The sequence below is a fragment of the Capra hircus genome, chromosome 11 (assembly GCF_001704415.2).
Source record: "Capra hircus breed San Clemente chromosome 11, ASM170441v1, whole genome shotgun sequence".
Taxonomy (NCBI): domain Eukaryota; kingdom Metazoa; phylum Chordata; class Mammalia; order Artiodactyla; family Bovidae; genus Capra; species Capra hircus.
Genome location: NC_030818.1, coordinates 73,670,883 through 73,698,858, shown reverse-complemented (window position 1 = coordinate 73,698,858; position 27,976 = coordinate 73,670,883). Strand labels below are relative to the sequence as shown.

The following is a 27,976-nucleotide window of genomic DNA, read 5'->3' as shown; positions in this document are numbered from 1 at the left end:
GCACCAGGCCCTGTGGAAAGAGCTTTACAGTTTCAACATCCTGTTCATTTTTATACCTCACTCCAACCCTCTGAAGTGCAGACTATTTTTATCCCCATTTCCTAGATGAGAAGAGTGAGGTAGGAGAGGTTAGCAAAGCTGCCCGAGGTCACACAGCACGTGGGTGGTAGGGGAGCCAGCTATCAATGCAGATGCAGGCCTGTCGCCCTCTGAGGCTCCCAGTCCTTCACCCCATCAGGATCTCTCACAATTAGCAAGTGCACTGCAGACTTCTAACTGCACTGTTAACTTCTGTTGCTTAGTAACTCAATCAGGTCTGACTCTTTTGCGACCCCATGGACTGTAGGTAGCCCACCAGGATCCTCTGTCCAGGGGATTTTCCAGGCAAGAATATTGGACTGGGTCACCATTTCCTCTTCCAGGGGATCTTCCCGACCCAGGGATTGAACCCTGGGGTCCTGCATTGGCAGGTGGATTCTTTACCACTGAGCCATGTTTTAACTTAGTGAAACTGAAAGTCGCTCAGTCGTGTCTGACTCTTTGCGACCCTATGGGCTATACAGTGCAGGTCAGAATACTGAAGCGGGTAGCCTTATCCCTTCTCCAGGGGATCTTCCCAACCCAGGGATCGAACCCTGGTCTCCTGCATTGGCAGGTGGATTCTTTACCACTGAGCCATGTTTTAACTTTGGGCAGGAACTCATCAGAAAACAAAGTTTCCAGGTCGTCTCTCTTTCCTGGTGAGGTTGGTCGGCAGTGGGCAGGGGGAGGGGTGGTAACAGGCCATGCGACCTTCTAATCATGGTGCTCAGTGCCCTGCCCAATGCGGGAGCCATTCGCTCATGTAGTCATTCTTCTATTTGCTGAGCACCTACTGTGTCGGGCACTGTGCTACGGGACATGCACTGCCTCCATCTCATCCTCAGAACCATCCTATGAAGTGTATGAAGTTGTTTCTATTATTCCCATTTTACAGAAGGATAAGCTGAGGCCTGGAGAGGTTAATTACCTCTCCAGAGTACTTCCGGGAGAAAGTCCTCAGGCAGGATTCGCAGGATTCTGAATTTGGGTTCATCTAACTCAGGAGTCCTTGCAAACACGGCAACGAATGTGAGTAGCACGGCCCCCAGCTTGAGCTCTCTGTGCCCCTTGAGCCTGCTGATAACAGGCTCAAGGCTGAATTTCCCACTTGAGCTTAGGAGGAGGTGCAAATGCGTCCTGTGGGTGACAGAAGACAGGAGAGTATCGTGCGCCCCACACCAGCCAATCATCTGCCAGGGTGGTGATAAACTTGGTAGGCTGGGGGCAGCAGAAAGCTAAAGGGAGGCGGCATGGCCTCCCAGACGGAGATGTTTATCTGCCACGTCTTCCCCCTCCCCGCCACAGCCTCTCTTGGTCACAAGACTGGGGCTGGATAAGGGGGCGGGGGAGGCCCCAGTGCCACTTTCTGATTGCTCATTCTCTCTCAACATGAGGGAGAGGATTGTCATCACACCATCATTCTGACTTCCAGAAACGTCATTCCCACCCAAACCACCAGCGGCCCATAGAGCGCCAAAAGCCACTGGCAGCAGGTCAGCAATCCTGCCATGCTGTCCCCCACTTCAAAGCCCATCTGCTGGCTCTGGAGTCACGGCAAGATGGCTCGTGGCTGTCACACCACCCTCGAGGCTGGGGCACCACCAGCATGAGCGTTTATAATCACACCCAGTGCTGCCATTATGGTGGCCACATGGGCAGAGATGAGTTGAATCGGAGTCCTCTGCTCATACTTTACGGTTACCATGACACAGCCCGAAAAGCAGGGCGGGGGGAAATGGTTTTTACTCAAAATAGACACTGGTAAGGAGCTGAAGTTGTTCTTAGGAGCCAAAACGAGCCGATACAGAGTTCCATACAGGAGCACGCACTTCCGAACATGGTGACTCAGGAGGAATCCTGTCTTAGGGGATTGGGGATGTGTGCGCAGCGATGGGCCACACATCTGGGAGTCAATGGGCGTCCCACATCTGAGAGGCGGGTCACAGAGTCCAGGTTGAAAGCTCCCATGAGGCCCTGGTGGGGCCTGCTGTCTGGAAAGCCACAAGCCTGGATCTGACTCTGTCCCCACCCTTCCCTGCCCCAAAGTGACCCACGGTCCACACCTGTGTGATTTTCCGCTTTTCTAGCCTTGAGAGTTCACAACTGCCAGCTCTAGAGGCTCTTCACTTACTCTCCCCGTGATCCCTGCATCTGGCCCCCACTTCACCCCTGTATCTCTGAAAGGGTCCAGGGGCACTGAGTGTTGCCCCCCAAGAGGATACTGCAGTGATTGCACTGGAACACAAGTCACTGACTTTTGGGGGAGCCCCTTATACTGCTGAATCAACAGACAAGAAAGAGTTAACTTCGTGAGCTGGAGTGACTAATCCCAGTTACCAAGGAGAAATCGGGTTGCTGGACACAATAGAAGCCAGGAAGATAACCTCTGGAACTAGCGGATTCTCTCAGGTACCTCTTAGAATTTCCATAACCAAAAGTAAGGGTTAATGAAAAACTACAGGAACCAAAAACAACAACAACAAAAAAAGAGGGGTGGGGGGAGTGCCAAGGGAAACCGGGACCAAGGATTCAGATCCTTCAAGAATCAAGGCTTTTGGGTCACTCCACCAGGTAAAAGCTGGCCCTGCTGAGGTCCCAGCAGAGTGCAGAGAACTTAAAGGATGAGAAACGGAAGAAGGAAGCCAGATAGCAAACGTGGTCTTGTGAACAAACTCAAAAATGAGAACTCTGGCAGTTTTTGCATGCTTTCTATTTACTTGATAGAGACGTGTGTTTGTTTGTACATGGTAACTAGTTTCTTTTTTTTCCAGCCATCTTCTCATTATTTTATAAACAAGTTGTTGGAAGTTAATTTAGTTTATTTCGTTAATTCAGTTGCGAATTACAGTCTAGTCTTTAGGTAACAGAATATTCAGGGAGACTGTGATTGAATATGAGGCATTATTCATGTGGACAGTGATTGAGACAATTAGTGCTGGGACTCCCTGTTTGGAAGACAGGGTGAGAACAGGAAGCGGGAGAGCTGCTTTGATAGGTAGAAATACAACTATTCTGTTGTTATAAGGGAGTCACATGGGTGTAAAAAGGAAGCCCCTGGAAGCTGTGCAGCTGAAGCAGCAGACTGTGCCAGCGACTTGATTCACCCTTCATTGCCTGCTCTGCGAAGATGCAGCAAGGCCCTTTAAATATGTCCCCAGCTAGCAGACTAGCTGGCCTGACATCAAACCCCCTTAGTAGAGGGCACTGCAGAGACACGGAGGAGGAGGTGCTTTCTCTCCTAGAGCCAGAGTGCTCTCTTGGAGGATTCCTGCACTGTATACAACTTCTCGAACAACCAGATCCTATTGCCCTGTGCCTTTCCTAGTGCTCAGTCCTGTCCCATCACAGCTTCTCCAGTGCCCAGCTCCAGTAGCCAGGGCACTTCTCCAGCACTTGGCTGTAGCAGTGTTTCACAGTCAAGAACAGCCAGCAGCTCCACTCAGTTCTCCTTTGGGGTAGTTTAGCAGCACTGTGCCTCCAGCAAGATAATTCCTCATGAACAACTTTCCTTGGGACCCAAAAGGATGGATTTCCATTGAGTTCTGGGAATGGGCAGCAGGGTGGGGGGGAGGGCGGGGGGTACAGGCAGCACAAATTTCCAGCGAGTAGTGCCAACATGGCACCATGGTGACTTTTCCGTCATCCAGGGAGCCAGGGCCATGCCCTTTCCATCACGGTCAGGCTCTCAACCCTGGGGCTCTACCTTGGGCACTCTGTGGCCACCTTAGGTGTAGTGGCTGTTCTCATTAATGCTACTTCTGTATCCTTTGCAGTTCTCTTTACTTCTTACTGGTCAATCTTTCGATATTCCAATCCCGTTATGGTTAATAAGTCTTTATATTAAAACTTTCCTGTTCAAATCACTGTGTGGTTTCTGTCTCCCGAATTGACCCTGACAGATATAGTCACCCACGGCCTCAAAGGGCCTTTTTTCCGTCCTTGGCATCTTTGAGCTCAATTCAGCCTGCCTGCCAGCTAGTCATTCTCGGCTTCAAGCACTCACTCAGCAATCATTTATTGAGTGTCATTGCCAAGCTGGGCCCTGGGTGAACAGGAGACCTCTGCTTCTGCAAGTTCATAAGCAAGGGGACTCTCTGGCTCTCTCTCCGGACTTGGCTCTATGTTCTTGGCCCTCAGGCCCCTCTGCTCCATCTCTTGAGCTGGCTGGGGACTTGCTCCCACTACTGCACAGCGGGCACCCCCTCAGGTCACACTCGGCTCCAGCTGTACTCGAAATTCTCTGCTGAGATCCCTGGCCTTCAGTGAGCACAGACCTCCTACTGCAAGGCCTCCATCTTTATTCTCTGGACACCCCACCTGGATGACTTGCAGTTACCTAAGATCCTACTCTTCTAGAACCAGAGGCTTCATGTTTCCTCTGGCTCCACTCTCTGTGTGGAAGTGGCAGTACCTTATCCTCAGCTGTCAAAACCCCAAACCTGCCCCAGGGAAAACTGAGGTCCTGCCTCCTCCTTCCATCCCCGCACTGCACCAGGCACCTGACTCTCGGGCGCCTGTTCCCATCCCTGTCCTCCCGGCCCCCAGGAACCACAGGTCTAGACCTTGGCAGTTATCTTGGAACGCTGCCTGCGATGTCTCTCCCTCCCGCCCCAGCCTCTCAGCAAAGATTCTCCACACATGGCTTCCTCAATCAAAACCTATGATGCCTGATAAAAATGTTCTGAAATTGATTGTGGTGATGGTTGCCCAACTCTGTGAATGTACTAAAAACCATCGAATCGCACACTTTAAACAGGTGAACTATATGGTATGTGAATTATATTCTGACAAAACTGTTCTTTTTAAAAAACCCTCTGATGCCAGTGATTTTCACATACCATAAAACCTAAACTCGGGTCTGGTCTACACTGCTGGCTCACCAAGTTTGACCTCAGCCTATCACTCTGACCTGGCCCCCACCTTGCCTAGTGGACTCCATCATTCCAGGCCCCAGGCTCACATCCCCTGTTCCCACACACTTGTGTTAACACTCACATTGTTCTCTCCTCCAAGGGGGGTGGTGGGGCGGGCTCCTCCCAGAGAGCCCCCTCAGGCCCCCTTTCCTCCATCCCTCAGCACCCCCATCCCCTATCGCCTCTCCTTGACCATCCACCCAGGGGTCTTTAATCAGGTTGTCATGTGGTCATTTAGCGACTCACATGTGGACGGATGTGCGTGTTTTCCTAAACACATGAGGTCAGAGTCCTTCCCTGCACCCTGCGCTTCTGCCACCCACCCCTCCCATCCTCCCTGGTCCAGGCGACCCTTGATGCCAAGGCAGCTGCAACATCCCACACAGTGCTGCGGTACCTAGAGCGACCCCCCGCAACCCCCACTCTAGGGGTCGCTTGGCAGAGCTCCCCAAGGCACTGTGCCGAGAAGACCCCTGCTCCACCTGCCCTAGGCCAGGGCGTACACCTGCTGCAGGGTTTACGGGCCCCACCAGCCTCCAGATGTCCAGGGAATACGGGGTTGGGAGGCACCTGGGTCAGTGTGTCTGCAAACCATGGGAAGTAGGGGGAGCTGGCCTCCCTGTACTCAGGCCCTTAGAGGCTGGTCCCCCGCTTGCCTGTGACCATTCTCTCCCCACACCACCCATGTGATGGATGCTTGCCCGCCCACACTTTGTCACACTCATCCCAGGCCCAAACCAGGAGGTCCCCCAGAGGGCCTTCACTGTCTAGGAGCCGCTGCTGGGGCACGGCCCCTTCCCACCCAGGGCAGGCGGGAAAGAGTCTGCGGCTGTCAGAACCACCCACTGCTCCCTTGTTTCCTTTCTCCTACCCTCTGCCCCAACCCAAACCAACCACTTGTAGAGGGGCGGGGGTGGGGAGCCGGGGGGAGGACGATTCCGGGCGACACAGCCACCCCTGGTGCAGCTCAGCCCTAAGAGGGCTCAGCCAGAACCCACCTCAAACTTCTGCCATGGCAGACACGGGCCTCACTTTACCAACCTGTAGGGTGGGGTGAATAAGAGTCCCTGACTCCTGAGTCTGTTTTAAGATATGAGAGAATCTGAATCAAATGTTCAACATGATACCTGGAGCAAGGTAGGCACTTAATAAATATTCATTTTAAAAAATGTTATTAATTAGGGAGTAAGGCCAGTGAAGTGTCCTTAGGAAACCTAGACTCCTACTTCACACCATGCCCAAGAATGGCTCCTGCACAGCTGCTGTGGCCTGACCCAGAGTCCTCTCTCCCGGCTAATGCTGCGAGGCTTCCCCTAATCCCCAAGTGCAAAGGCCTTTGCAACCAGAATAAATAACATCTTTACCAGCACCCTTAACCTGCCACCGTCACCTGAGGTGTCACAGGCACACACTGAGACACAGACTCACACACAGACACATGCAGAAAGACACGGTATGTGCGCTCGTGAGCGCACGCGCACAACAGACACACACACACACACACACACACACACACACACACACACACACAGAGGCTCCAGGAACCTGGAGCAGGAGGATTCCCAGCGAGGCCTCCCCACACATGCATCACACATTTCACCTAAAGTGCGGGCCAAAGAGGCATTTGGAAACCAGCTTGGGAACCTCATAACCATTCATAACATTGTTCTGAGAGAAAATACAAAACATGGCCCTATAAACAAACATTTGCAATAGAATTCCTCCAAGAGCTAGGAATTGCCTGTGCTAGAAAACTAACAGAGCAAGAAGAGGGAAACCACATAAACTTAGTTTGCCTCTGCAAAATTAATACCAATTACAAAAACATTTATGTGAACTGCTTACCATTTACACCTAATTACCAGGCAGCACAATTATGCATACTATTAAGGGTATGCTGGATTAATTATGCTGTACGTTTCATGTGATGACACCACCACACCCTCGGTCCATACAAGGCCCGCTCCCCCTGTGATGGGGAAGCAAGAGCAGGTCTGTACTAGCCAGAGAAACACTGGTTTCTACCCTCGAATTGACAGTGGTCCCCACCCACCCCATCCCCAGCCAGAGACAGCCTGATTGGCCTTCTTGCCAACGTCACCACCACAGGAGCCCCCACTGAGAACCCACCTTCCCCCACCCCCGCCAGAGCCTCCTCTGCAAGGCACAGATGCTTCAAAACTCTCCCCGTGGGCGTGGCTGCATGTTACAGGCCACCACGTGTGCCCAATGGCCACCACGTGTGCCTGCTTCCTGGGAAGCTGGCCTCACTGTCCAGGCCAAGGTCACCCCGAAGTCATCTCCCAGAGAGATGGACCAAGGCCCTACAGCCCTTTTCCAGGCACAGGAAGCCAGGTCCTGGGCAAGTTCCCAACCTATGGTCCACCCAGGACCCAAGCAGGTGAGAGCCTCTCCCACCTTCGCCTTCTGTTCTCCACACAGCCAGGAGGCACTCTGCACAGACCTCCACCTCCCATCCACTAAGAAGAGAAAAGGAGCTGAGCCCCCTCCCCTAATTCCCACTGAGCTCGACAGATGCTCTTCAGATACACTGGGGTGACCCAGGTTTGTGGAACAAGGGAGTCAATGGGACACGATTAAGCGGAACTTCCCAGGAACCTGGAACTCAAAACCCACTGGGGGCTGGGCCTCTGGGGAGGTGAACAGCAAGAGGAGGCTCAGCCTGTGAGACAGGGAAAGAGGGGCTGTGTCTACTGAGCGCCAGACAGGGGCCAGGCACGGCTGAACTGCGATCCTCACTCACCTGCGAGGCCAACTGTAGGAGCATTCTTTTAAAAGATACATGAAACAAAACACGCAGGTTGAGTGCAAGAAGCAGGGCTCTTGAAACAAACAACACAAGCCTGGAAGGTGGTTTCCACTTTGCAGACGGCAAAACTGAGGCTAAGGGCACTTAAGTGATCTACCTGAGGGGGATGCGGTTAGGAGGCGGCAAGGCCGAGGTGAAATCACTGCCTGTCCAGCGCCAAGCCTGGTGGCCCTGGCGCAACGCCATGCCGCCTCTCGCCTCTGCCCAGGTTCAGGGATGCTGACCTGGCTCATGCCGTTTTCTAGAAACTCTTTAGAAACAGCTCTTCCTAGGATACACAGAAGACTCATATATCTATTTTAGAGAAACAGTTTTTGTTTCTTTTCTGTTTGCTTACCGACACTGCAAACAAACACAAGCACTGCAGAGACACCATCTTCCCTCCTACCTTGGCAGACCTGCCTCTGAATGGAGGGTGGATGTCAACTTTGCAATCCAGGGGGTGATGACAACTCCCTCCAGGTCGTGCAGTGGGAGTTGAAGAACAGGGTCTAGGCCTTGCGGCTCATCGTTTGGGGGAGCTCCTGAGAAGCGGAAGCCCCTGCTCAAGGGCCCCAACGTCAGGATCCCCAGTACATGTCGTACAAACTCCTGGTTAAGTCACTTCCATCCTCAAAAATCTAGAAGGACGGCTACCAGTTATGGAGAAAAACACACCTGCCTTTCTAATCCATCAGCCGGACACTGTGCCTCCCTGGGTCCCCCTCCATCCAGGCCTCTCTCACCTTCCTGGCTCAGCCCAGGCTCCAGCAGCATAAAAATCTTAAGCACCGCCCTCAAGTCCCAACTCCAACCGGCCTCCCATGGGAAGCACTCCTAGATCTCTCCTAGACTCCCTCCACCCGCATCCTCTCAATGGACAGCACCCCCAGCCCCGCCCACCAGGCTGGCTGAGCCAGCTCCCTCACCCTCTCCATCACCCAGCCACTCCCACCTAAATGCCTCACAGAACAGCCCTCCTCCCCCTCCTCCTCCTCCACGCCTGCGCTGCTGCTCCCCTGGACTCCTGCACCAGCCTTCTGCCTGGACAATCTGTCCCCAGCCTCAGCTGCCCAATTTCTCCTCCCTGATGCCCCTGGACCATCTTTCTGATACACAAATACGGGCACGGTACTCCAAGCCCAATGCTTATTGATGGGTAACATCCCAGCCTTCTGTCCAACCCTGCTCAGCCCCCCAGCCTCACGTCCCATGGCTCCCATCACCCTTCACTCTTGCCGCACCAAGGGAGAACATGCCCTGGACCACTCGGCTAACTGCTGCCCACCCTTCAAGATTCAGCTCCAGCCTCACCTCCTTAAGAAACCCTTCTTGGATCTTCCCTCCCCACTTGCCTGAGATGTCCCTTCTCTGAGCTCATGGGATGCCCTGGGCACATGCCGCAGAGCTCTCTCCACCCACCTATGATGTAATGGTCACCTTGCCAGACTCTCGCCTCCACTGCAGACACCCTGAGGACCGGCTCAGTCCTCTTTATATTTTTGTAGCCAGTGCCTGACACATAGTAGGTCTTTAGTGAATGAATAAATAAATGTTATTTGTGGATCTGAAACAAGGAGCCTCCGGAGAGAAAACTTTAGAGCTGCCAGGCCTGTCGAGTCGTGGCCCCAGTCTCTCACCATGCCATCTCAGAGCCCAGGCTACACAGAAGGTGTTGACCAAAGAAAACGCAGAGGCGACTGCCCTGCCCCACTGGGCTTCCCAGCTGAGCTGCCAGTACCAGGCAGGCCCTCAGGCCACCGCTAGTTGGGCTGGGAACCACAGGCCTGGGAGAGGATGGCAACAAGCACCACATTGTTGCTGGTAATAAAACCATTAGGAAGCAGTGCTGTGCGCCAGCTGCCAAGCCTGGCTGAGGTCTAGACCCTCCCATGCCTGTGGGCCAGGGGGCAGAGCTGGCCCTGCCAGCGAGCCCAGCAACCAGAGCAGAGGCCAGTGCCTGCTCTGGACCCAAAGAGAGCAGAGGGCAGGAAGGGAGAGGGCCCAGGGCTTGAGGAAACTGCTTGGTTCCTGGTGGGCACGGAGACTCAAGAAACTGATCGAAGTACATCAAAATTAAAGGCCCAGAGATGAGATGCCCAGGGCTGGAGATCAAGCAGCCAAATCCAGGCTTTACAGAGGAGGAGACAAAGGCCCTGCAACCCCTCAGAGGTGATGAGGATGACAGACAACACGTGCGGGGTCTTGGAAGACAAGGGAGCCTTTGAAGGGGTCATCTCACCCAGTCCCGAGATGCACCCCTGTCATGACCCAACTAAGAGAAAAGGAATGCACACCACCTGAGTACCTACTATGTGCCAGGCACAGTGCTGATGTCATCACACAATATTTCAATACCAGTAAGAGGCAGATGCTCCTCTTATCCTTGATTCACAGATGAAGCACCCAGCTCAGAGACCTTTAGGTCTCTCAGTTATCGTAGGAGTAGCAGGGCTGAGATGCAAACCAAGGTCTGCCCACCCTCTGGTCACTTCCGTGCCCTGCACATCTGTCTCCTGGCAACCTGGGACAAGGGGGGGGTCCCCAGAGGGACAGGTTTGCTTCCATGCTGATGCTAATGGTCCTTTTATTTATCTTCCAGCCTCACTCCAGAGGCGGGGTGGGGCGGGGCTGGAGAAGTCCACATACCCTTTTTCCAGTCTTCAAAAAGGGCAGTCTTCAAAAAGGGGGCAAAGCAAGCTCCAAGTTGGCACCCATGGCCGGGGGCTGGGAGACCCGATTGTGGAAGGGGGAGGTGGGCACTGTTGCCAAGCAACCAGCAGAGGAATTTGTATCCGCCCCTCCTCACCTCTCCACCCTGTCACCTGGGTCACTGCCACCTGCTCCTGGGCCTCCGGATCAGAGTCGGGCACAGCTTGAGCCCACATGCCAGACGAGTTTCCCAGGCCTCCCCTCCGCCCCTGGCGGGGCCTCCTGAAGCGCCATCTTGTCCTCCCTGCATGTGGCTGCCCTGGTGTGGCTCCCCAGGCTACACCAGGGCTGGGTCGCCTGAGGTCCACACCAGGACCATTTGGGTCACAAGAGCAACCAAACTGAAGATCCTCGATGATCAGTTTGTCATCCTGGTCAGATCTGAGAGCTTCCCGTCCCTGCCCTCTAATGCGAACTCGGTCTGCAGCCCCGGCGTGAGCTGGGGTGCTGCCAGCTGCCTCTTTTCCGCTCTCACCCAACCCCAACCAGTCCATGCCTTCGCTTGGAGACCTCAGGGTCTGCAATAAATCTCCCTGCAACCTTTCCAGAAAATACAAGTACCTGAGTGGCTCCACCCTTTGCTGTCACTCTCCAAGCCAGTTTCACATCCATTATAAAAGGGCCCACCCTTCCAGCCTAAGGGTGACTCAAATTTTTTTCAAGTTCTTATCCAGAAGCTTCAAAAGTGTGGTTTTATTTTTGCTGTGGTCATTAAGAAAGGAATGCACGTGCCTTTATGCTGTCGCAAAGGTTACAAAAGTATATAAAGTGTATAACCAAAATGCTGACACGCTTGCTGGATGATCCTTCTAGAACGATTTTTTTCTAAGCATCGCTAGCATATGTGTGCATACTGGTATACATTTTAAAGGAACTTGACAAAAATGAGATCAGACTCTGCACGCTGCTTGTGGGGGTGACCTCACACCATATCATGGACATCCAACATGTCAGAATAGACACACTGAGTATCCCATTTCAAAGGCTTTGGGAGAATCTGACTAGATTCCCTTTTATCCATTAACTTAGGTATCCTTTCAGAGTCTACAAAATAAATCACACAGGAACGTGCTGTCAAGAAGCCCTTTGCCAACAGGTTCTGCTTTGCTGGAGGATCTCAGTTGCCTGGCATGGGTCCAAGCACCCTCGCCTGCCCCTCCCTGAGTCCTCTGGGGAAACTCTGAGGGAAGGCAAGCTCCCAGCCTCCCAGCTCAGGTGTTCCTGGGCATTCACCATGACAGAGCCCACATCCAGCTCCCAGCTCAGTCAACTGCAGATCTGACCGCATAACGTCCTTCTGAGCATCTTTTCACCTTCTGAAGTAAGAAGCACCAGGCACACCAGGATCGAGCTGATCTATTAGGTCTAGAACACCTTCTGCACTGACCCCAGGAGCCATCTACCTAGCAGCACAGCAGGAAGAGCACCTGATTAGCGGCCAGGACACCCAAGTTCTAGCTGTCCCGTTACGAGCTGTGAGAGATGGTCCTCCATCCCCTCTGTGCACCCAGAAGGGGCATCCAACAACTGGCTCAGAATTAAAGATGACCTTGACATTTGAAACAGACACAGAGAGGGAAGATCAATAGGGATGACAGTGAGCAGGGCCATGACCTCAGGAAAGAGAAAATAGGAACCTGCTTATAGATGTAAATAAGGCTGGGAAATCCTGGAGGTCAGGGGGGACCAGAGCAGGATGGGAATGGGCAATGAAGAGCTGCAGTTGGAAAAAAAAAAAAATTTGCATTCCCTGCTGGGATTCGGCTAGGAAAGCCCCGGGTGCCCACACCTCCTCCCGTCTCCGTCCTCCAGACAAGCAGGGCTGCGGTGTGATCAGCAAGGGAGATGTGGCCTGGCGGGCCTTGTCCACTGGCTGTCCTTGCTGTGGCTGCCAGTCACACCTGGGGGCATCTCTCCTCCAGGTGGGGGGCTCAGTTCTGCTGCATGTGGAGGAGGGAGGCAAGAGGGCAGGGCAGGCAGGGTCTGCGGTACCCCCTTCCCCTTTCCTGTGCTCTCGGCCCCTTACAAGAATGATGTGGGTGCTGCAATGCCTCAGCCTGGGGCAGGGGATGCCTCTGGGAGGCCAGGTCAGGGACCCTCCTGCCACCCATTCACATCACGTTGCCATCACTGACAGAGACAGCCCCGCTGGTGTTCCCCTTAATTGCTGCGACACCCCGGGGTTCCTGTAATTTAAACCCTGCTCTGTTTCCCTGAGTCTGAGCTCTTAAGCTTCAGTCTACAGAACATAAAGGAATCATCAAGATCCTACACCAAGCGAGCTCAGCTGGCCCCTTCCCCTCCCTCCCTTTCTTTTCCCTCCCTCTCTTCTCCCCCACCACCAGCTCTTCTCCCCCACCACCCGCCAGAGCCACCACAAGCAGGGAAGTTCGAAGTGAGTTCCTACAGGCCACACCGGAGCTACAGGGCATGGGGGCCCACTCCCCTCAAATCAGCATGGGGCCTCAGGCCAGCTTCCAGCACACGGAGGCCCCACTCACTGCCCCAAGGTCTCTACCACACTCCAGCCACCTTATCCCATGCAGCCTGGCTTCCTCTCCTCGGTCAGGATGCCCCATCTCTGTGCTCTCAGGCTCATCACAGGTGCCACCTCCTCCAAGAAGTCTTCCCTGATCTCTCCAGTTGGTTGTCACCTCACTGTCCTTCGAGCATTTTGTGTCTCCCTCTCCCTCGACCTTGGTCTATGGCATTAATTACCTGGGCACACCCTAAACTCACCATGTACCCTCTCAAAGCCCAGCACAGGGTCTGGCCCACAGGAAATGCTCAGCAAGTCTCTGGTACCTGGAAGTAAACAGGCTGCACTTGGGACAGAACCCGAATAAAGAGCTGAAGCTGGCGTGAGGGATTGTAGGTGGACACAAAGACAGCCTGTTGACTGTGACCTGCTAAACTCTGGAAGGATTGCTAAATGGCGCTGAGAAGCCTCCCTCCTCTGAAGACATTTCAATCAGAATCAGCACTTTGCCCATCTGTCCAAGAGTTTGCACACAGAGGCAGGAAGGTGGACAAGACTTCCCAGAGCACTTACTGCAGCACCAAGCCACGCAAACTACCTGATGATAACGCTACTCATGCTGAGCGCCTGCACTCTGCCGAGGGCGATGGGCATTATCTCGTTTTATTCTTCCAACAACCTGTGCATAGAGCCTGGTCTCACTTCCATGTCACAGGTGAGGAAACGGAGGGTCGAAGAAATTGCGCTTGTCCCAGATCCCACAGCTAGAAGCTGAATGCAGCTCCCTCCGACTCCAAGGCCCTCACTTGGGCTGCCTCAGACAGGCTCATGTCGAAGCAAGTCTCTGTCCCCACACAGCTGCACACCGCGTACACAGAAATATGCAGAGACACACGTGCACCACACCCTGTCTTGCCCACACACTTAGCCAAGGGACACACACGCAAATCTGACACTGCATGGATCTTAGATCTGGTAGGTTGTTTGTTTTTTAAGGAAAAAGAGTCAAAGAGAGAAATGCCTGAAAACGAGCCTTTAAGATTTGAGTGGAAAGGAATCTGGCACCTTTGGTTTACTATTAAAGCCCTGCTCAGCAGCAGCAAAGCACACAGGCCCACAGAGATTCCCGGCTTCCAAGCACACTACTCTCCACTAAACACCAAAAGGGAAGTGGAAACAATTCCTACAGGCCATTCCTTGGTCCTGACTGTTGCCTGTTTCCAAGCGCAAGGCTTGGAAAGTGGGGCATGGGACCGGGCAAGGGGACCCGGGCACCAAGACAGGGACCCCAGGATCAAGAGAGCAGAAGGTGGCAGGAAGTGCTAAGGGAGGGGAGCATGTGATGGGCAGGCACTTGGCCCTTCTGGCCTTGGGCTCTGGGTAGCGCTGCCAACCCTGGAAGAAACCGGGCCTGGGTCCACACCCAAACAGCCCCCAACCCAGCCCAAGTGCTCCCAGAGCTTCAGGTTGTCTTTCAACCCTAAATTCTAGGGCTTGGATTCTAATGGTAACATTTCAGGCAGAGGATGGGGAGAGGGTGGTCTATTTTTAACTCACTCATTAGAGAGCTGGCAACACTGCTCTCAGAGTCCCCTTTCTATCTGGCTCCCAAAAAAAACAGGAGCCTTGATGGAGTCCTGGCTCATGCTGAAAAAGAATCTGTTTTTCAGGGGGGCTTCAGCCTAAGGAACCTAAGTAGGCAGTGACTGTTTGGGGAAGGCGGAGCAGAAGCAAGATGAAGAGAGCCTGGCCACCAATTGTGCAGCTAGGGAGAGGACGGGGACGTAAACACAGATGTGCAGCAAGTTTCCTCACTATCCGAGAGACACCTTAGAAGCCCCACAAAATGACCAAGGGGACCCAGAGGTGGCCAGGGCAAGAGTCCTGTCCCGTGGAGACTATGAACCAAGAGGCGAGACCAACACGCAGTGTAGGAGACCAGGAGAGCTGGAGCAGGAGGCAGTCTAAGCTCCCCAGAGGGCAGCTCTGGCCCTGCTTCTTCCCAGCCAGGTCATCCCAGGCCAGGATTTTATAGCTTCTCCTGTCTTCCTTGCAGACTTTTTCAGAGGACCACTGGCATGAAACTAGGAGCATCTCTTGTTCTAATGAGGTGACTCTGGGTGGGCTCTGGGATGGGGGCTGGTCCCCAGGGAAACCAAGAAAGGATGAGAAGGTTTGGAGTTTCAGCCTGAAGAAGATCCACAACGAACTCAGACGCTCACTGCAAACTGGACTCAGGGAGGAAATCTCAGAAATTGTGCACACACACACAAATGCCCATGTAAACCTACAAAAGGACACACACATGTGAGGGCTTAACCAGAGGCTAAACTTTTACACTCCTTGTGGAGTCAGATGTGACCAACCTGTTTCCTGAAGGCCCCCCACCCTTCACATCACCAGCTCCCTTCAAAGGCCCACCCCTCAGGAGGCCCCGCTCTCACTCAGACCTCCTCTCCTGAGAAGTCCTTCCTGATTATCCCTGTGTGGTGGAAATAAGACCACCCCAGCCCGCTTCCTGGGTCTGAAACTACACCAATGGAATCAGAGCCATAGAATTTAAAAGCTGGAATGGGCCTTCAAGCTGCAGCCCAGCCCCCACCTACAGAAGAATCTTGTCCACAGACACCCTGACCATGGCCCTGGTTGTCCTCTCCTCTGCTTCTCCAGTGCTTGGGTGAGGGGAGGGGGGAGGAGCCCTTGCACAGTGAAACTGACACTCCTTGAATTTGAGAAGGAATTCACTTTTGAAGGCTGGTTTCCTATTGTGGGTCCATGAGCCTGGGAAGGAGGACAAGGAGAGCCTCGGTCCATCTGGGCCAGGAACTGTGCATTTGATGAGGAGCTGAAGACAGGCCCAAGGACCTGGACAAGAGGCGGGAAAGGAAGCCAGGGCCCAGAGGAGTGGGGCCTGGGGAAGGGAGGCGGGCAGGTGCCAGACCCGCTGCACAGGTTTGCCTGGGCCCCTGCCTGCGTGCGGCACATGTGCACACATGCACACAAGACTCACACTTTTCACAGAGTCGCCCGTCAAACAGCCCAGCCAGGGCCTCAGTGGGACCTGGAGGCAAAGGGGGACCACCTTGTCCCAGAAACCTAGCAAGAACTCCTAAAAACCCAAGCCTCCTAACCCAGGCAGCTCAGGAAACCAACCAAGAGACCGGCCCCTGCCAGCACAGGGGGCGGCCCAACGAGGGTCCGCCTGACAGCTGGGCTCCTCAAATCCCACAGGCCAGTCCTAGCACTCCGCATCGCCCAAGGAGAAAAGCTCCCTCGGCTGCAGCTGTCACATCTGCCGGGAGGGAGCAGGCACAGCGGAGCAGCACCTGATCCCAGGATCCCTTCACAGCCCGCCAGCCCAGGAGGCCTGGTTCAGCCGCTGGCAGCCCCGGCTGAAACATGAAGACGGAACAGTCCCCCAGGGATGCTGATGGCAGTCTCTGGGCACGGCAGCGAGGGGCAAGCTGGGTCACAGGGCGGCGGGCTCCTCTCCCGCAGCCTCCTATCCCTGCTGGTTTGGGAGGGGGCGAGTTGTGTAGCTTCGGGGCTCCGGGCCCTTCCTCCCTGCCTGACGCGGGCCGGAGCTGCCCAGCTGGGTGCAGGACGCCATCTTGGGTCAAGGTGCAGCCACAGGGGGCTCCCCTTCGCAAGCCGGGGGGAAGAGAGCCCCTGAGAACCAGCGAGCCCCTCACTCCCCACCCAAGGCGCCAACACCTACTCAACAGGCTTTGCAGTAGAGAGAGAAGGAAGGACGGAAGGGATGGAGAGAAAAGGGGGAAATAACAGGGGCTGGGGGGTGGGGGGAGAGGGAAGGGAGTGGGTGCCCCAAGAAGGGAGGCTCCAGGAAAGCGAAATGCAGTTTGGCAGCCCGAGGGCCGCGGGCCCCAGCGATGGGGGGCTGGGGGAGGCCGGGGGCGGGCCCTGGACTCCGGCCAGCCCCTTCGGAGCCGAGGGGGAGGGAGGGCAGGGCGGCCTGGGGGAAGGGAGCTGGGGTGAGGGCGGGACACGGCCCGAAGCCGGCGGCGGCTCCGAAGCTTGGGGTCTCCCGGGGCACTGAGACTTAGGGGCCGAAGACCCCGAGCCGCAGCTTCGGCGAGGCCTCGTCCTTCACCGTGCAGATGCGAAGCTTTCAAGGACACGTCTGCACCGGCCCAGCGGGGGTGCGTGTGCGTGAGTGTGTCCGCGTGCGTGTGAGTGTGTGCAGGCGGGTGGGTGCTGCTGCAGGGGGCGACCCTGGGCGCCCCCGCCCGCAACGCCCCGGGCCGCTGCCCCGAGGCTCCCACCCCCCTGCGTTTTCCGGTCCCCGCGGCCCGGGTCCGGGATCTTCGCCCGCCCCCGCCCCGCCCCCACACTGCGGCGCCGCCACCGCCACCGCCACCGCCACCGCCGCCGCCGCCCCGGCTCCCACGGCCGGCGGCGGGGGCAGGGAGGAGCCAGGCACGACGTCCGCCCCCCCCCACGCCCCGCCGCCCCGCGCGCGCGCCGCTCGACTCTCCGCGGAGAGGTGTGCCCCCCAACTGGCACTCTCCCCACCCCCGCCGCCCCTCCCAGATCCGCTGGCACCCCGCACCCCCAGCCACAGGTGGCCGGAGGAAGATCGCTGCGCAGCGCTCCCCGGCCCGGCCCCCCGATCACCCCTCGGCCCGCCCCCCGGGGGCCTCGCGGGTCCCCCCGCCCCGCCGGGCCGAGGAGGGCCGGGAGCCGGGGGGGAGGGGCGGGGGGCCGGGTCGTGCCAGGCTGCCATTTTCTGCCGCCGCCGCGGAGCCTGCGCGGGGCCCGGCCCCCGCCCCCCTCCCCCGCTCCCTGCGGGCCGCGGCGGGAGCCGATTATTCCGGGTCGGGGTCCGCGCCCTCCAGCGCCCCGGCCGCAGGCCCCAGGCTGGGCCCCGGGGCGGGGGCAGGCACGGCCCGGAAGGCGGGGGCGGCAAGGCCGGGGCCCCTGCGGCAGCGCCTAGCCGGGCACCGAGGCTGAGGCCGGCGGCGGAGGGGGGCCCCGGCGGCATTGTATAGACTTGAACTTGAGCCCGGAGCCGGGCGGGGGCGCGGAGGGGGCTCCGCGCCGGGAGCGGGCGGGACGGGAGGGGGCGCCTGGCGAGCCCGCGGGGACATAAACAAACCCTCCAATCCCCCGCGCCGCCCTGGCCAGCCCGGCCCGCCGTCGCCGCCCGCAGCCTTGGCCCCGGGAGCGCCCGGCGCCGAGTTGCGGGGATCCGGGAGCGTGTCCGGAGCCGGGCACTGCCCGCCACCTTGCCCCCCGCCCGGCTACCCTCCTCCCCGCCCGCCTCCGGGCCGGCCTCCCGGGCCGCCAGCAGCGGCGCTCATTACCGTGTGGCCGGTGGGGTCGGGCCGGCCCGGCTGCGCGCCCTAGTGCCGCGGCGCCGCGTCCCGGCTCGTCCTCTGCTCTCGCCGCCGCCGCCGCCGCCGCCCGCGCGCCCTCCCTCCCTCCCTCCCGGCCCGCCTGCCTGCCTCGCTCGCTCGCTCCCTCCCTCCGCTCGCTGTCGCGCTCCCTCTCTCCGCCTCCTCCGCCGGGTCCCCCCCCTCCCACCCCTTCTCTCCGCCTTCCTCCTTCCCTCCCTCCGGCCGCCCGCGGGCTCAGGCCTCCGCCCGCTGCTCGCCCCCCGCGGCCGCGCTGGCCCCGGCCCCGGCGCTGCGGAGCCGGCCCGCGAGGCAGCGCCGACTTGGGGGCCCCGGGGCGCCGCGGCGGGAGCGGCCTAGGCGCGCGGCCGGTCCTAGCGCCCTCGGCCCGACTTCCCGGCCCCTATGTCCCGGCTCGGGGGTCCCCGCACGCTGCGGGTCGGAGAGCCGGACCCCGCATCGCCCCGACCCTGCGCAGGGCCCGGGCACCCCGCCTCGGCCGCTCTCCTGGCCACTCCGCCGGGGGCCTGCGGCAGCCCTCACCACCACCACCGCAACCCTGCGCGGGGCGCTCCGCTACCTGGCGCTGCCTCTGCGCTGGGTCCCCGCATCCAGCACTGGCCGCAGGGACAGCGGCCCCTCCTCTCCCGCGGCCGGTGTCAAGTGCCTCCCCCCCGGCAGCCCGCGGAGCCCCCGGCGGCCTTCGCCCTGCAGTTCTCCCGACCTCCACCAGAGCCCACTGCACTCTGCCTGCCTCAGCACTGGGGCTGGGGACAGCAGCGCCGGCCCATCCGCGTCGCAACCCCCATGCCACCCGCCACCCCCGCCAGGTGCCGCCGCCGAGTGGAGGCCAGTCCATTCAACAGGGCCAAGGTCGGGGCGCCGGGCCTATCCAGGCCGTCTTGGAGGCTCGAGTACCTCTATTGGATGAGCCTCCCCTGAAGGGAGTGAGCTCCCCGTACCTTGAGGTGTCCAAGTAGAGTTGAGTGCTCTCAGTTGGTCAGTGGAAGACAAAGATTCCTTGGCTGGGAGGTGGAACTAAATGACATTGAAGATCCCTTCCAGCTCTAAGATTCCGTGCACACACCTACACTCCACCCTCGTGCTTACTCACCCCATTGCCGGGAGGGTTGGTCTCATTTCCCATAGAGTTCCCAGGGCTCCAGGTTTCTGACTTGGGGCATCTCTGTGTACTTGCATCAGCACCACGACTCACTCTCCCAACCACCACCACTAGGCTTGGCCCCCTCACTCCCCTCCCCTCTTCTGCCTGTACCCCCTCATCTCCCACAGTGTACTCCCATTCCACCCAGCGCTTCATCTTTATTACAGTGCTCTGAGCTCCCTGGCCCAGGACATAGTGTGCCCCCTTCCCCAGGCATCCATCACCCTCCCCGCTGGAACCAGTCCTCCTTTTCCCTCCGCCCCCACTAACTTCAGCCCTTCAAGGGTCACAGCAACAGTTACCTAACTCTTTGGGTCATAGAGCTGACCTTTCATCCAAGAGATTCCCTTCCAGAAGTCCTCTAATGCTTCCAGGTCCTTCAGTCTGCCAACTCCCCTAGCCTCAAGGTCAGAGACTACTACCTACACAGTTTTCAGTGGCACCTTCATTCAAGGGGTCGCCCCATGCCACTGGTGAGAGGTCCTGCTATCAGTGGTCTCTACCTGGCCAGCTCCAGAGACTTAAGATGTTCTTCCATCTTAAGTGGTCTCTGAAGACAGAGACCACCTCTGCCACCTCTGTAGCCCCATACTTGGCACAAGCTTTGGCTGAATGAACATGGACATTGCAGACCCTTTGCCACTTTGCTTTTGGCATCAAGGTGGACATCCATAAACATGCTAAAGCTTGGCTAAGGGGAAGACCATCTTTAGAAAGATAGTTGCACTATCTATTCTAGTTCCTTAAAGTGTGACAGTGTTAGTTGTTCACTCGTGTCCGACTCTTTGCAACCCCATTGACTGTAGCACACCAGGCTCCTCTGTCCATGGAATTCTCCAGGCAAAAAAACTGGAGTACGTAATCATTCCCTTCTCCAGGGAATCTCCCCGACCCAGGGAATGAACCTGGGTCTCCTGCACTCAGGCGAATTCTTTACCATCTGAACCACCAGGGAAACCCTAGGGCTTATGATACCCCAAATAGCAATGACAGTTTACTGAGTGTCTCCTGTGTGCCAGGCACCAGGTTGGCACTTTTCTCCTGGTTCTTAGCAACACTCTATGGTAGTTTGTGTCATCCTCACTCTACAGATGAAGAAACTGAGGCTCAGTCAAAGCCACACAGTTGGGAAGCAGCAGAGCCAGGATTCAAAGCATGGTCCATCTGACTCTGAAATCATGATAGTTACCTTAAAACCTTACAGTTATTCTTAATAAACTGAAACTCTTTGGGTCAAGTGTGCAGTTGTGTCTCTCTTCAGTAGGGAATTCCTTGGCAGTTCCGTGGTTAGGACTCGGCACTTTCACTGCCGTGGCCTGGGTTCAGTATCTGATCGGAGCACTAAGACCCTGCAAGCCATGTAGCTTGGCCAAAAAAGAAAAAAAAGCAGCTTTCTATTCAATAGAATTGTCTGTGATGAAATCATTGGGAGCCCATGATAAGTGTGACCTTGGATGTCTGTGTTGCTGGTGTCAAAAGGCCCAAGGTGACCATGTTCGGGGGTTTGCTTATGTCCAGTAAGAAGCAAACGTGTGGCTGCAGGGTTGGTTCCAGCGCCTGGCCCTGATGTCTTTGGCATGAGGAAGGCCCTCCAGGCTGTCCCAAGAAGAGACACATCAATGCTGGCCAACCCTACTGGGCCCTCCTCACCATACATCACACGGGGTCCAGCTCAGATTGATTTAGCCTTCAGGCTCCTACGGCCCCATCACTTGTGTGTGCTCCACTGTGGCCCAGCCAGTATCTGGGTCAACCCTAGATCATCTGGGGTGAGGGGCAGTATCAGTCACCTGCAGTAACAAACAAGTGACAGAATCCTGCCTAACAAAAGGATTAAACAGTTTAGACAGCCAGGAAGACCAGGGAACGGATAAATCCAGGGACTCAAGTGCCAGCTCCAGAGCTGATTCTCTCACCTTCACTCTTGACTTCTTCCCACTTTGGGCACTTTTCTGTGCTTTAAACAAACTCCAAGGTGGTGGGCAGCTGTCTTATGTCCTTACTCTTCCCAACTTAGAGAATCCCAGTGGAAGAACATAATTTCCTTTCCTTCAGGAAGCCCCCTAATGCTTCCAGGGCAGGAGGTTCCATGTCTTTTATTTTATTTATTTATTTATGTATTTTTGGCCGCAACACACAGAATCTTCCCTGACCAGGGATCAAACCTGTGCTCCCTGCACTGGAAGTGCAGAGTCTTAACTGCTGGACCACCAGGGAAGTTCCTCCATATCTTTAATAACACCCTCCCAATAAAAAATAAATTAATAAAAAAATAACACCCTCCAAACCCCTTGAGCCTCAAATATGAGACACAGTTGTCCTGTTCTGCATTTCAGTTGCACCCTCGCTCTCTGCGCCATCCTTAGCAGAGATGTCCTGAGGGTTATTTCAGTTGTTCTGACTTTGGTCAAAGCCCACTCTGAACATGTCCTACAACCTGGGGGTGGTGTGGATCACGTATCCACCCCTTTAAGTGGGTGCAGGAGGTTTGGAGACAGACCCAGCAGCACCCCGTGGAGAAGGGGCAGAGCTGTTCTCCAAAGCAAGGGTGCTGGGCAGACACACTGCACTTCACCCAGTGGCCGCCCAGCATCCATGTACACCGACTTTTCCCCATGCAAGCATCAAAAATGTTCTTGCCAGGACTTCCCTGGTAGGCAGTGGCTAAGATTCCGTGCTCCCAATGCAGGGAGCTTGTGTTCAATCCCTGGTCAGGGAATTAGATCCCACAGGTAGCAACTAAGAGTTCAAATGGCACAACCAAAGATTCCGCATGCCCCAGTGAAGATTAAAGATCTCACGTACCACAACTAAGACACAGCACAGCCAAATAAATATTTTTTAAAAAGTGCTCTTGCTGCTTGATAGAGGTGGTGGTTGCACAACATTGTAAATGTACTAAATGCCCCTGAACTGTACATTTTCCAAAGGTTAATTTAATATTATATGAATTTCACCTCAATAAAAAGATATTTTTAAATGCTCCTACTAAAATAAAGAACCTCACCATCTACAACTAAAAATCCACTTACTCTCCTTCCCAAAGGAGGATAAAGAGGATCCAGGTAAGGTGCATTCCTCTCAATGGTCTACACGTGGCTTCTCATTATCTGTAACAGTGGCTACGTTATAAATTTAACCACCCTCAAAACACCAAGCCTATGATGGTGGAGACAAAATAGATTATTCTCAATGAAGACTGACTTTGGAAGAGACGGGAAGAGAAAAAGCACACAGGGGTCCACCCTGCCAGCGGGGCAGCCAGGACTCACTTCTCTGTAAGGGAGCTTAGTCCTGGTCTGGAGGCTCATTGTCTTCAAAGGCTGAACCTGAGGGCCTGTAGGGAAGAAGTCCCCTTTGTGGAAGGCCAACTCCCTGTTGGCATGGTCGTGGCTTCCTGGGGATTCCTTCAGAGGCTGGGCAATCCCTAGGTCTGATGACTGCAGAATCACTTCCTTAAAACCTCAACTGGCTGCCAGTCAGCTCATTTCCTAGGATCTCCATGGACTGACTAGTAACTCGCCCCCTAAAATCCCAAAGCTGATGAGAGGACTCCAGTGCATGGCCACCACAGAGGTTGTGAACATTACACCAAAGGGGAAAAATGCTTTGTAACCCATAAATGAGGTCATTATCCTAATTCACCAAGAAAATCATAAAGACACAAATTCATTCTATATGGTTTTACGTGTGCCAGTACACAGTCCTTTATTCAGTTCTTTTTACCTTCTTATTGGATTTCCCACAGCAACTGTCATCAACTTCCGTCCCCTATTTCTAGGTACTGATTCAGCCTTTTCCTCCAGAAAACACCTTAGCCTCTGCCTCTCACTCCACTCTGAGCCTCACTTCTGTATATTGATAGAACCAGAGATAAATATAGATGTAAAATGTATGTGTGTGTATTTACATCTCGTGTATATACATACACACATTCCCCTCTTCTGTCCACTGAGAGCATGTACAAGCAATGAAACCTCAACAGGGATGAGGATACTTCATGCCCAGATCTTGGTTTCTAAATACCATTCTTTACCAAACGGAACTGGACTTTCTTTGGAGAAATGGCAGCTTCCAGAGCTGGGTCAAGCAAGGAACAAGATGAGCCCAGAACATACTATACTTTAAAGTTAGTATTCAATGAAGGATGAGGTACAGAAAGAGCTTCTACTGGGAAAATATGGGAAAGTTTGAGCACCAAAATAATGATACCAACAGATTATAAGTCCACTGCATAAAATAGGAATCCATGAGTCCACAGTGCTAGAAATAAATAAACAAACAAATTGCAAGTTTAGTGGGGAATGGGATATTTACACAGCCTCAAAGTACTTCCCAGCAAGATACTTACTAATTACAAAGAGGAAAAGAATAACTTTACAATGAAAAAGCCCTTTAATCAAGTGATCAAAGTTAACTTCATCAGTAGTGGACCAAATTGAAATGATACACCACCTAACAGGATGCAGTGAGAAGGATGCAGCCTCATTTCTGTCATACACACTCCAGCCAAAGAGGCATCACCTGAATCTAATCTCAAGGAGACATTAGACAAACCCTCTCCTAGTCCATTTGGGCTGCTGTAACAAAGTACTATAGACTGGGTGGTTTATAAACAATGAATAGTTATAGCTCACAGTAGGGGCTGGAAAGTTCAAGATGAAGATGCCAGTAGATTTGATGACTGGTAATGCTTCCATCTGCATAGACAGCCATCTTTTCTCTGTGTTCCCACACGGTGGTAGCTACAAGCTAGCTCTCTAGGGTCTCTTTTATAAGAGTACTAATCCCAGTCATGAGAGCTCTGTCTGCCCTAATGACTTAATCTTCTCCCAAGGCTCCACCTCCTAATACCATCACCTTGCAGGGTAGGTTTCAATATATGACTTTTGAAAGGACACAAACGTCACACCATTGCAAAGGGATATCCTACAAAATATCTGACTTGTATTTTTCAAGAGTGTCAAGGCCATGAAACTCAGGGAAAGATTGAGGAAGTATTCCAGATGGAAGGAAAGAAACTAAAGAGACAAGACAAGTAAATGTGTGATGCTGGATTGGATATTTCTGGTACAAAGGGCATTATTGGAAAAATTAGAAAATTGTAACTTGGGTCTGAGGTTAGTAATAGATGATAGTAATGGATCAGTGTTACTTTTCTGATTTTGGTGTTTGTACTGCAGTTATGGAAGACAGCGTCCTTATAAGAATATATTTCTAGTATAGGATAAAAAGAAATATATCCTATAGTAAGTTTTTTTTTGCGGGGGGGTGACTGGGCACCATGTTGACACTCTGTCACAAATAGTTTAGAAAAAAATAAATTATTTTGCGACATTTACATCTTTTCTGTAGTTTTCTGTAGTTTCTGAGAGATAGTTTTAAATTTAAAAGTTAAAAAAATTACCCCCAGGAGTTGTAGCCTTTCCCCTTCTCACCAGGAATACATCTGAAAGAGAATATTGCCGACTGAGTATGTCATCAGACTCTTGGACTTCCGCCCACTGGTTGGGTGAGCAGTGATCTCTTGCTGTATGTTTCATTTTGCATTTCTCTGACCACGAGGAAGTTTAACTTGTTTCATGTGTTGAGGGGTGTTTGCATTTATAAACTGAGAACTGTCAATTTATCTTTTCTATCAAAATGACCTCTTCATGAATTGAGGAGGTTATCCCTTTGACTGTGTTACAAGACAATACTTACTAATATTTCTATACTGTACATTTGGTGCCTGGCATTGTGCAGAATCAGAGAACTGACTCATTGCTTGGAAAGATTGAAGGTGGGAGGAGAAGGGGACAACAGAGGATGAGATGGTTGATGGCATCACTGACTCAATGGACATGAGTTTGAGTAAGCTCCAGGAGTTGGTGATGGACAGGGAAGCCTGGCATGCTGCAGTTCATGGGGGTCACAAAGAGTCGGGCACAACTGAGTGCCTGAACTGACTGTGCAGAAGAGCCTGGTGAAACACATGGTCTCTGCCTATGAGGAGTTTACACACAACGCAATCCAGACTAACGTTCACCAGTTAATCAGGAGTTAAACTGTGAAGCTCAGACAAGAAGGGATGAGGGCTGGAGTGCAGGAGTCCCTGAGCAAATGGGATCTGAGCGGGGGCTGAAGGATGGTGGAGTTTCGGTCAACGAGGGCATCCTGAGCTTAGACGAAAGACGGCACTGTAAGGGTGAGAACTTGACCTGCCTGTGGTGACTTGCCCTAATCCCTCTCTTTCTGCCCCAACCTCAGACTCAGTTCCCCTGCCTAAAAGAGCTTCTCTGAGTTCTTCCTGCTTTTCTTTACTCCTCCAGAAGAAGAGGGCAGGAGCGCCAGATCAGTTAGAAGAGCAGATATTCTGGACCTGATTTTATGGTCTAAGGGGAGCATAGTGGGTAGTCCCACAGTCCATCTAGCTTTCTTGACTTAAGGGCAAGGTGGAAGATTAGAAACTTGGGGTTCTGTTACTACTTTTCAAATACAAACATTTTAGTGGGTTAAAAGTGGTGATTTTTTTTTTTAATTGCAAGGATATGTTGTACAACACAGGGAACATAGCCAATGTTAACTACAAATGGAGTATAACCTTTAAAAATTGTGAATCATTATATTGTACACCTGTAACTTTTATAATATTTCACATCAACTATACTTCAATTTAAAAAAAGAAAAAAGGAATTATGGGGACTTTCCAGGTCGCCCAATGGTTAAGGCTCTGCACCTCCAATGCAGGGGTCATGGGTTTGATCCCTGATGGGGAACTAAGATCCCATATGCCATGGGGTGTGGCCAAAAAAATTGAAAATTTTTTTAATTTAAAAATAAAGAATTGTAGATGATTAAATTATTTTTTAAGCAGTGGTTTTTTTTTTTTTTTTTCATTCATACCTTCTAGGAATGAATGTACTTTCTAGGTAATGTACTTTCTAGGTTATAAGTTGAGTTCCATGTAACTCAAGGCGGTGTTTTTTCTTAATTAAACTTTTTCTTTTGATGCCAATTTGGATTCACATGCAGTTACAAGAACTACTACAGAGAAATCCCCTATACCGTCTATCAGTTTTCCCCAATGATAACATCTCTTAAAACTTAAGTGTAATATCACAAGCAGGTTATTGACACTGACGTGGTCAAGGTACAGAATATTTCCATCGGCCCATGATTCCCCACGTTGCTCTCTTTCAATAATGCTCACTTCTTCCCTGCCTCCCCCCTGCCCCAATTACTCACTTGGGCAGCTACTCATCTGTTCTCCATTTCCATAGTTTTCAAGTGTAAATAGTGTTATACAAATTGGAGTCATACAGTATATAACCTTTGGGGGTTGGCTTTTTTTCATTCAACATAATTCTATGGAGATCCATCAGTTGTTATATGTATCAATAATGCTTTCATTTTTATTGCTGAGTAGTAGTCCATGGCATGGAAACGTACCACCTGTTGAAAAACATCTGGGGTATTTCTAGTTTTTAGCTACAGGTTAAAAAACTGGGACCAGGGAAGTAACCAAGTCACACCAGGGAATACAGGCAGTCGCTTGTAAAGAAAGTGAGTCTCAACTAAAGAGAGGCAGATAGGAAGAGAGGAGATTCGTGTTCAGCTGTGGCGGGGGATCCAGGGAAGCTCTGAGCCGCCTTCTGAAGGGAACATGTACTGCTGACTGAAAACAGGCAAGACGAGGAGGAACATATTAACTGATTTGAGTTGTTATAGTAACATCTAGATAAAATATATATTCAGGGGCCAGAAGAGAAATGGAACTGAATGCAGATGAGCGGGAGGAATGGGGGAAATGACTGGAAGAATATCTCCGTAAACACAGAGCTTACTCATTACTGAAGCAATGAGCAAGGGGCTCTCCGGGAGTACACAGACAGAGATACTGGGGGAGATCACAATTAGGGGGTGAGAGAAATGACAAGAGGGAGGAGCCCTGGAGAGGTAGGGGCAGCAGGGTGAGGGTGGAGTGAATGGGGTGGGGGTGGAGTGAACCGGTGGAGTGAACCAGAGGAGTGAATGAAGGCCAAGGACAAAGAGACTTAGCACTGACGAAGCAACAGGGTTGAAGAGAAAGTGTATTTGTTATCTATGCTGCATAACAAATTAACCCGAATCTTAGTGGTTTAAACAACAACATTATTTCACAGTTTCTGTGTGTCAGGAATCTGTAGGTAGCTTGGTGGGGTCCTTGGGCTCAGGGTCACTCACAGGCTGCAGTCAAGGTGTCTGACTGCAATCATTCCAAAGTTTAATAGGGAAATGTCCATTTCCAAGCTTACTCCTGTGGTTGCTGATGGGATTCAGTTTCTCACACGTTGCTGGACTCGGGCTTAGTTCATCATGGGCTGTTGGCTAGAGAATGCCCTTAGTTCTTTGCCTTGTGGGCCTCCCACAGGGCAGCTCACAAGATAGCCCATGGCTTCGCTCTTAGAGTGGACAGGAGAGTGCTACAGTGTGCAGGCGAGA

At 53.5% G+C, this 27,976-nt stretch overlaps 2 protein-coding genes across 7 annotated transcripts in view; one reads left to right on the top strand and one right to left on the bottom strand.

Annotated features, from left to right (window-relative positions):
* DNMT3A (DNA methyltransferase 3 alpha) overlaps positions 1-19,024 on the bottom strand; it is a 104,354-nt gene extending 85,330 nt beyond the window's left edge. For 4 of the 6 annotated variants that reach the window (XR_001918835.1, XR_001918834.1, XR_001918836.1 and 1 more), the window contains exon 1: positions 18,319-18,424. The gene's annotated coding sequence lies outside the window, so the exon portion shown is untranslated. Of the gene's footprint in view, positions 1-18,318; positions 18,425-18,928 lie in introns of those variants that run through there. The other 2 variants (XM_018055548.1, XM_018055549.1) reach the window with 2 other exon arrangements.
* On the top strand, positions 16,848-19,279 carry LOC108637092 (basic proline-rich protein-like). Its single transcript, XM_018054723.1, has 4 exons — positions 16,848-16,986; positions 17,199-17,960; positions 18,140-18,381; positions 18,590-19,279. The coding sequence occupies exons 1-4, from the start codon at positions 16,848-16,850 to the stop codon at positions 19,277-19,279; spliced, it is 1,833 nt and encodes a 610-aa protein (XP_017910212.1).